Raw genomic sequence first — 9751 nt, 5'->3', positions numbered from 1 at the left:
TTGGCAGAGTGAAAGACAAAAGCTCTGGAGTCTTCAAATTTGGACTGCTGGTCCTGTCTCAGCTTCAAAGGCTCAGAATGGGTCATGTTTAATTATGAACAAAGCAGCCAAACCCCCAATATTCTTCCACAAGGATACCTGGGCTTTTTCTGATTAGTGGGAAGTGCTCTCATCAAAACATTTTGGCTCTGTTCACTAAAATGGTTGATGTGAACACAAAGAAATACTAACTATGTAGATATATGTGCTGACTTAAGAAGAGTGACAATCTTCAGCTAAAGCTGAAAGACAAATGAGTTTGAGCTTCTCATAAACCATGACTGGCCCTAAATCAGCTATCCTTACTGGAGTCAGAGACAAACACACAGCCCACTCATAGTTCTATAGAAAGTACTCAGAATAACATATCGTTGAAAATGCAATAGCGAACAAATTAAATGTATTCTACAAATGGGAATGATGAAGTAGTTTCAGTAATATTCCTGGCCAGCCTTAGCATTAGGAAGCATGAGGTAGCCATCTCAATTGGCAGATGCTGCAGGAGGAACAGAAAAGATAGATTCTCATTGTGTACAACACAGCAAGGCTGGCACTCCATAAACTAGTAGGCCTACTGCCCTCAGGTGTGGCAGACAATCCTATTCCATGCCCAGAACTGAAGATCCAACTGACTGTTTTGTCGCTTTCTTTTGTACATGGGATGAAGTGATGTGCCATCTTTCCTTTGGGCAGCAAAATATTTGGGTCCTGTCCTGGTGTTAAGAGCTGATGGTTCGAAGGAGGCAGTGCAAGAGAAGAGGTAACCATATTTTGTTCACTCATTCCTAATTCAATCTTTGAAGAAGCAAGGAAATGAATGGAGAGATAAGCAATTTGCCAGAAAGCTTGTGAAAGCATGCAGCAGCCTGTGACCAAAAGATTCTCCACCACCCATATGAGGGAATAGCTGGCAATATCGTTCATGGTACCACTGTAGATTTAGGAATTAGTACTCTGTTAAAGAAGGACCAATACATTTTTGCTTTCTTTGCAAAACGCTATTTCTAAACTTTTATTTCTTCCACATTAAAACTTCTCCAAATCTATCTCCTACTGGGCAGACACATAACAGCCTAATATTTTTTTAAAAAAATATTATCATACATATTATGGTCAGGGGAAGGAGGGGGTCTCCATAGGGGCAATTTCTGAAACATATGAACTTCTATGTGGTATCTGGACCTGTGAAATGAGAAACTCCAGATCTTCTGACAAAAGTGTAGAAACTGCTTTGGATATCTGAAGTGGACTCCACACATCATTATCCTGTAGAAGATGCATGCATTACTTCCACATTCAGAGACGGCAAATACATTTCCCTCACAATGAAAAATGCACCGGCTCAGCTTTGGACATTCTAAACAAGAAGAGAGGAGGAAACACAACCCATATATATTTTATCTCCCTTTAAATGACCCATGGTGACCCTCAGTTATAGGGCACAATCTCCAAACAATGTGAATTGTTCCAACAAGCAATGCTGACAGCATTCCCTGCCCTGATTGCTCTACCCAAATAAAGTGACATTTCCAAACTGGGGCCAGTGAAAAACCATCTCTTTGAGAAGTTTCATCCAGCAAGCTAAACTACAATTAAACACAAGAATAAGGTAAGTAGTTCAGGGTAACTACTCAGCTTCATTTTGTTCTATTCACAAGTCCTTCAGAAGAGTTTTCAGATCTTTTTCTATGCTACCTGAAGGGAGGGTGGAATTGTTTGGGTACTGCTGTAATGCAAGATAAAACAGAGTCCCAAATTCTTATTCTCTGCAGTCACTCAGGAATTCATTGCCCTCAGAATGCTTGCACAATCACTTTCCGCTTCACATCACGGCTGAATCTGTTCATCTTGAACAATTCACTGTCGTAGAAGGCAGAAAGGTTGTGGATGTTGATCTGGCGAGCCTGGGCAAAGAGATGAGAAGAAAAAGAAGAGAAGCATCTGTCAGACTTATCCAAAAATGAGATGTTCCAAACAGTTACTACCATGAATGCCTATAGATTTAGCAGAAAATACAGCAGTATGGTACAGAAAGCCATCATTATCAAGAACTTCATCAATTAAAAAACAACAATATGAGTTAATTACAAGCCAAGTATATAGACAGGGCATAGTAACTGTGTGCACAGTGTCTGCCTCATCTTGCAAACATGGCTACTTGTCAAGATGGCTATATGCTGCCTTCAGGATCAAAGACAGTTTGTCTCTGACTACAGTTGTGGAAAACCAAGAGTGGGTGAGAATTACTGCCATTGTATCTTTCTTGTGGACTTCCCTGAGACTTTTGGATGGAGTCTGTGGGAAACAGAATGTGGGGTCAGATAGGCTTTTATTAAGATCCAGCAAAATCTTCGAGAGCCAGCCTGGTATAGTGGTTTGATCAAAGGATTAGGACTCTGGAGACCAGGGTTAATAGAGCCATCTTTGGACGATTCCTCCATTAGAATCTTTTTAAAAACAAAGCCACTACCTAGTTCCTGGGGAATGAATGATCATTTGAAACGGAGAACTCATTAAGTGTCATCTTAATGGCAGGGGATTGGACTGGATGGCCCTTGTGGTCTCTTCCAACTCTATGATTCTATTATCTTAATGGTAAAAGCATGCAGGTTTTTGAGAGGCACCATATTCTCCACCAGGGCAAAAGGTTCAAAGAACCAAATAGTGTACTTAGTATAGATTTAGTATTTTTAAAATATACATTTATGTTAAGTAACAGGTGCCTATACTGTCTATGACTTTGTCTAACTATTTGTCCTTAACACTCAAGAATGATGTCAGCTTTAATTTCCAGATACACTGATGACTGAGGTTTTCCTTTTTTTTAAAAGAGGAAATTTGGAAGAATGCCCCACACAGACACCACTATTTTTCAGTAACTATGTCTGCTTTACAGCAGAAGTGAGCAACTGCTTGAGGTGCATGGGCTGCACACACAGTCCCACTATGCACCTCAACCTCTGGTACCCCCACCCAAATGCCCCCTTTTATCTACAGTACTTTCTGTTCTAAAGTGATTTCTCTAGGGTCTAAATCAGTCTGGAGGTGGAAGGAGGGAACAAGGTGAAGTTGTCCCTTAATGCCCCCTAGAGCAGTGCTGTTCGAAGTTGTGGTCCCTAGACTGGTGCCAGCCCCTAAGCAACTAGCTGCCAGTTCCTGGCAAGTTTCCCGGAAGGAAAGAAACCACTGTATCCAATGGGTGCAAATTTTGTGCCACTCCTTAGCACAATGGAAAATAATAATTGCCAGCTCCCCATATTGGATAGCCTGAGAAGCACTGCCTTAGAATCCATGGAGGACATTTTGAGTAAAAGAAATGCAAAAAAAGAAAAAAGAAATATTCACATTATGGAAATGCATTGATGTGCATCTCTGCATGTTCCACTGCTCACATGTACAACAATTCTCCACATAGCTGATATTCTGAGTTCTTCCTCAATCACAATGGACAATATGCATATTTCATGTAAGAGAACTGAGATGTCATAGTGGTTTGAGCACTGGACTATGACTGTGGAGACCAGGGTTCAAATCCTGGCTTAGCCATGTAAACTCACTGGGTGATCTTGAGCAAGTCACATTCTCTCAGCCAGAGGATGGCAATGGCAAACCCCCTCTGAAGAAACTTGCCAAGAAAACCCTGTGATAGGGTTGCCTTAAGTCAGAAATGACTTGAAGGCACACGACAACAACAAAAAATTCATGTGAAAAAATAGGTATGAAGGGCTTCAGAGGTCTGAGGACTATAGCTACATTTGAAAGGATGACATCTCTGAGCTCAGCATCGGGCAAAATGCAGCTGCCTAATAATACTGCAATTCCCAGCATCTCTCACCACTGGCAGTGACTGATGGGATTTGCAGTCCAATAATACACCTAATATTTTCCAGGAGAATACCTGTCAAATTCGATGAGGCTAAATTTTTAACCATATGGCTTTATGCAGCTGCGATGAATATGGCTCTACCTAGCTTTACACCAAGGACACACTTCTGTTCAAGAATCAGCCTGAGGTTATGTGCAACTTTTCTGCACAGGTAAAACCACCACAATTCTACCTGCTAATCTAGGATCTCAGGCTTTTCTTTGCTATGCATCAGCTGTCACTCACAGACCCTTTGCTTCAAGTTTAGAAGCAGAAATGGAGACAGCTTTAGAAAAGGTAGATGTAGGTTCCCACCACAATACATAGAAGCAGGTGGGGGGGGGGCAGGAGGAGATGCCCCATACCTTATCAACCAAGTCTTTCTCTGGTACTTCTATGGTATCCTGCTGAGCCCCATAGCGATTCCTCTGATACATCACTTGTTCTGATACCAACTGCTTCAAAATGAACAGCAAGAGTTCGTTGTTATCTCGCTTGAAGGCAAGGTATCGGGCAAAAGTCTGCAGAGTGGGGAGAAAAAGTTGAAAGAAGAAGACAAAATAATCTACATCACCAACAGTTCAAAGGTGGGGGGAGGAAGATGGCAAGATATGTTCCGATACCCCTCACATCAGGGATGGGAAAAGTGTGCTCCATGGGTCACGTGTGGTCCCTGAACTCCACTTCCTCTCACCACTGATGCTGCCCCCAAGACTCCCAGACTCATATATATCAGCCATTTTCAGGCAATTTTTACCCCCAGACTACAGAAAAAGTTCCGCATGACTATGCTGTCAAGAAGAGGGTATAACCCACCAGGGCATAGAAAAACATCAAAAGAGGTCAACATAGCACATCACTACCAGTTTGCTCTCAGCCTTTTGAGGAAGGAAACATTGGACTCTGCAAAGAAATGTGGCCACTGAGTTGTTATGGAGAGAAGAAAAAGGTCCCATTACAGCATGTCCGTTATTTAACCCCATATTAAGTTGCTGAACCTCATATATTAATTAGAAGTTCCAGGCCATTGAAAGCAAATAAAATGCCCCTTTATAGACCTAAGCAGAAGTGCTTTTCAGTGCAGAAGTGAGTGAGCGAGACCAACTTCCACAATGAAAAAAGTGTTTGTAATGCTGTTTTTAACATGTGTTTTTAAACAGAACTGTGTTTTAACATTTGTATTAGGAGGGGCAGTGTTCAGTATTTTTTCAGTTCTACTGTGTTTTAAGTAGTTTTAAGCAGTCTTGAATCCTGCGCTGGGAGAAAGACAGGATACAAATTACTCAGACTGTTAATAAATAAATAAGGAACCTAAACATGATATAGGTTTTCAGAATCTTGTCCCTATTTTGGTAAACAGTCTGAGGTCAGTATCTTGAAAATTCCCTTTCCCATAGGAACTTTCCCAAGTACCATATCAGGGACCTTGCCCTAAATTGCGTCCAGACAAGGTGGCATGAGCTGTAAGAGCAGGCAGTAGCGCTCGTCTTACTGTGGTCCCACAACTGTCAAGTTCCTTTCCAACAGAGGCAACCCTAATCCAAACAATCTAGTAATTTATCTGAAGATGCCAACCACAAATGCTGGCGAAACGTCAGGAATAAACTCTTCTGGAACATGGCCACATAGTCCGAAAACCCATAAAAAACAATTTAATAATATTTTACAAAGTAGATAAAAACATTTATAATATGCACTTTATGCAGATTTATATAATTTCACTTTCATTTTTAGTTTGCAAACTGTCTACGGTTTCTTTTTCTTTTTTTAAAAAAATAAAAATAATTTATTCATAATACAAAATACAAAAACTTGCAATCATAAAACAACGGTATAAAAAGTTTCATGTCGTTAAGAACTTTCCTTATTAAAATTTTACATAATTCAATTCATTTAAAATAAATCTGACCATAAAGAACAGTGATTAGATGGAGGAGAAAAGGATGTAAAATTTGTATTATTGTAATCTATAAGAGGAGACCATTTTTCCTGAACAGGTCTTTGATTTTGTTGTTTTGAGTTGTATTTCATGTTATATGTTAATTTCTCCCTCAGTCATTGATCCCAAACTCTTTTCCACCAGCTATTCAGGGATACAAGACCTGTTTTCCAATTATTAGCCACTTCTAGACAAGCTGCTGTTAGCAAAAAAAGATATCAACTTTCTGTTTTTTAAAGATTTATTACCTTTTGTGTATATTGAAAGTAACAAAGAGCTGGGCAAAAATTTAATTTTTGTTTTGTAATTGAAGAAATTTGGTTGATCACATCGTGCCAGAAGTGGGTAATTTTAGAACAGTATAACCACATATGGATATAAGTCCCTAAGACTGGACAACCTCTCCAACACAAACATGATATAGATTTTAACATCTGTGATTTCCTAACAGGTAACAGATACCATTTATGTACTAGCTTTAGAAAGTTCTCTCTGGTTAAAGCTGATCTTGACTTCGGCACAGAAAATGACCAAATAGCACACCAGTCTGATTCTGGAATTGGTATATTTAGTTCACTTTCCCACAATGCTTTGATACATATGGTATCTTGATATGAATTCAACAAAATGAGATGTTATATTTGGGAGACTGAACCTTTACTATTTCCAACAGGATCATTGCATAAAATTTCGAAGGGAGTCATAGATCTCAATCTTTCCCCTTTCTTAAGTAAGCTAGAGGAAAAAGTTTTTATTTGCTTAAATTGAAACCACGAGATCGGTAATGGGTTTCTTTTTAAAGAAAGCTAAATAACTAAGTAAATATTTAATTACTTTGTTACTTTGAAAAACTCTTGACTTTTCCTCCAGGGAGACGAGGGGGAATGTATATGGGTCTCCCAAATTTATTGTCACAATGGCCCTGGTTAAGGGACCATGACCAACACAAGGTTACCTAGTGAGCTTCATACTTATATGGTGATTTGACCTTTCTGGACAATTTTTATTTATTTAAAAATTTAATTTATATTCTACCATTCTGCCACCATGGGTGGTTTACAATGAATTAAAATGATGTACAGCTAAAATTACAATGAATTAAAATGATGTACAGTAATTAAAAACAATAAAATAAACTGTTCTATTAAAAGCACAAAGTTAGAATGGTGTGAAACATAGTAAGAGATAAAAGCACAGATTATTCCATTAAAGGACCTTTCAGGCACATGAATCAAGAGTCAAAAATCTGCTTTTAAAACAAAGTCTTTGCCTGCCAACAGAGAGAGCAGGGAGAAGGCTGAGCTTTTTCCCATGGGAAGGAGTCTTACTGCCTGGGAGCAGACACTGAGAAGGCCCTCTCTCATGCTCTCATGAAATGTGTATGTGATGGTAGTGGAACAAAAAGAAAACCCTCCCCTCAAAAACTTAAAACTTGGGTGGTCTCACATAGGGAAATATGTCAGATAGTTTGGACTATCTGTGGGGCTTTAAAGGCCATAACCAACACTTTCAGTTCTACTTAGAATTGGACCAGAAGGCAGTGAAGCTGTTTCAGCAAAGCAATGCCACATTCCCTGTTGAGTCTTGCTCAACAGCCTGGCCACAATATTTTGGGCTTGCTGAAGTCCAGAACTTTAGACAATGGCCCACAATCTTCTGCATTATGCCAGCTCTGACGACCTCAAAAACCACCCTGACTTTAGCTTTAGTACATTCTGTCTCACCCCATCCATTCCATAAGCCATTCCATTCAAATTAGAAGGCTTTCAGTTTTTACTGCATTTAATCCATTCCTGTGCCAAACAGAAACACCCTCTTATGTTCAGCACCATGACACCCTGGTGCAGGTCAACTCAGCTGTCCCATCCCCAGATGCTATCTGGAATAATATAAAAGAAATGACTGCTGACTGTACAGAAAGCTAAGTTTCCTCTTCAGTCTCTGAACTGGCACACTGACCCAAGAGGATCTGGCTATGAAATCATGATATTGTTGGGGGAAGAAATGTTCAAAATTATTTCTCCATCCAGGGTTGGGCAAAGTGTACCACCCAGGACCATTTTGTGGCCCCAGTGCTCCCTAGAAATAATTCTCCCGCCCCTCAAGAACTTTGTTTTACCCCAAAGTGCCCCTAAACACCCTCTGGGAACATTTTTGCCATGGTTTGAGGACACCTCTAGACCATTTTAGGTTTAGGAGGAGCTCTTTAAAAAAGGCCTCTCCTGAGCCTCTAATGGTCATGGGGCCCAAAATGTGCCTGTGATGATCTCTGGGGTCCAAGCAGCCAAACAGCCACCCTGTTCTTGGCCCTTAGACCCAGCGGATCCCTTTAAATTCTCCTAGTCTCCTGGGTCTCTGTTCCCACTCCCTGCTGAGCTGAATGAGACCCCTTGAAATCCTCTAGTCAAGCTGCCACCACCCAGTGAATCTCCCCTTAGCACACACTGGGACTTGCTAAGGACTTAAGTTCCCTCCCCTTGCTAACCTAAGCAAGTAACAACCAAGCTAAGGCACGCGTATAGGAGTATAGAGACAGCAGATACTTTTAAAGAAAGTATGAATTCTAAGTAGACAGAATAGAGCAATAAAGTATCATTCATACAAGGCCTCCTTGCCTTGCAGGTACAGAATACATAATTACAAGATGTTCATTTCAGGCAAGCCAAAAGATAAACATAACAAAAATGAAGACGCACTAGCTAACACATTTCCTAAGCTACTCACACAGAGATGGGATCTGCAGTCCTTGAAGGGTTTTTGGATGCCAGGAGCTGGCCCCCATTGCCTAGCTCAAACTGCATCCCTTAAGCCTGCCCTTTTGGCACAGGCCCAACAGCTGGGCTTCCAAAACAACAGAAGACCCACAAGGCCACATGGCCTCACAAGGGAAAGAGTCAGCCACATGGTCTCAGAGGCCTTTTCAAGACCTCTGTTGGAAGGTTCTTGATACTCCTAATCCTGCTCAACCAACTGGCCAGTTTGGCCTTAGATCAGCTATGATGTAAATCTCATTAGTATATGATGTAAACTCTCATTAGCATGTACCTCCCCCTAGCTTAACCCTTTGTTGTCTGAGAGAAGTCCTCAAATGACTGGTGGCTCAGTCAGTACAGTGCCCCAAATGCCCCTCATATCCCCTAGAAGGCTATCTGGGGGAATTCTGGGCAATTATTAAAATTGTTGTATGACGTAGCCCTTCAAGCTCTCTTGGAGGAGAATGCTGCTCATCCAACTTTTGACAGTTGCCTATCCCTGATCTACCCACTACAGCTATTTCTAGTCTATCAGATTGCTTTGCAGTTTCAACACATCTCCTTGCACTGAGGGCTCAACGAAGAACTAAGCACTGTTAGTGTTGAAGTGTGCACTATGTGACCCTCCAAACATTGTTAGACAGTAACTCCCATCAGCCATGTCCTGAATAGTTAATGGACAGAAATGACGCAAAGTTTTCTGTGGGTTTTTCAGGCTATGTGGCCATGTTCTAGAAGATTTTCTTCCTGACGTTTCACCAGCATCTGTGGCTGGCATCTTCAGAGAATGCTTGCCTGGAAAAGAGTGGGTATATATATGCTGTGTGAGCCTGGGAATGCAGGAGTGATTTGCATGTGTATTGTTCTGTGCTGATGGCAGGCCTCAGTCTGGGAGGCTAATGCAAAAGAGGATTAATGTCTGCTAATTGGTGATCATTATCTGCTGAGAAAGCCCCTGACTCTGAGTGGTTTCCCATTTGCATTTGCTGAGTCCTTATTTTGCTATTCCTCAGGACTGGTAACCAAATTTTGTTCACTTTAAGGGTTTCTTCTTTCCGGTTGAAATTATCCAGGTGTTTGTGGATTTCAATGGCTTCCCTGTGCATCCTGACATGGTAGTGGTTGGCATGGTCCAGGATTTCAGTGTTTTCAAAC

General features: G+C 40.9%; 1 protein-coding gene across 1 annotated transcript in view; it reads right to left on the bottom strand.

The window, feature by feature from the left end:
- Positions 1-1012: 1012 nt before the first annotated feature.
- The window catches only part of MCM2 (minichromosome maintenance complex component 2), a 27079-nt gene continuing 18340 nt past the window's right edge, over positions 1013-9751 (bottom strand). Inside the window, exons 15-16 of the mRNA XM_042455143.1 lie at positions 4270-4425; positions 1013-1943 (exon numbers count right to left, since the gene is read on the bottom strand). Of these exons, the coding sequence (XP_042311077.1) occupies positions 1833-1943; positions 4270-4425 (267 nt within the window). The 3' untranslated portion in view covers positions 1013-1832. The remainder of the gene's footprint in view (positions 1944-4269; positions 4426-9751) is intronic.

Source organism: Sceloporus undulatus, chromosome 2 (assembly GCF_019175285.1).
Source record: "Sceloporus undulatus isolate JIND9_A2432 ecotype Alabama chromosome 2, SceUnd_v1.1, whole genome shotgun sequence".
Lineage (NCBI taxonomy): Eukaryota > Metazoa > Chordata > Lepidosauria > Squamata > Phrynosomatidae > Sceloporus > Sceloporus undulatus.
The sequence above is the reverse complement of the archived record's forward strand: the minus strand, read 5'-3'. Positions and strand labels throughout refer to the sequence as shown.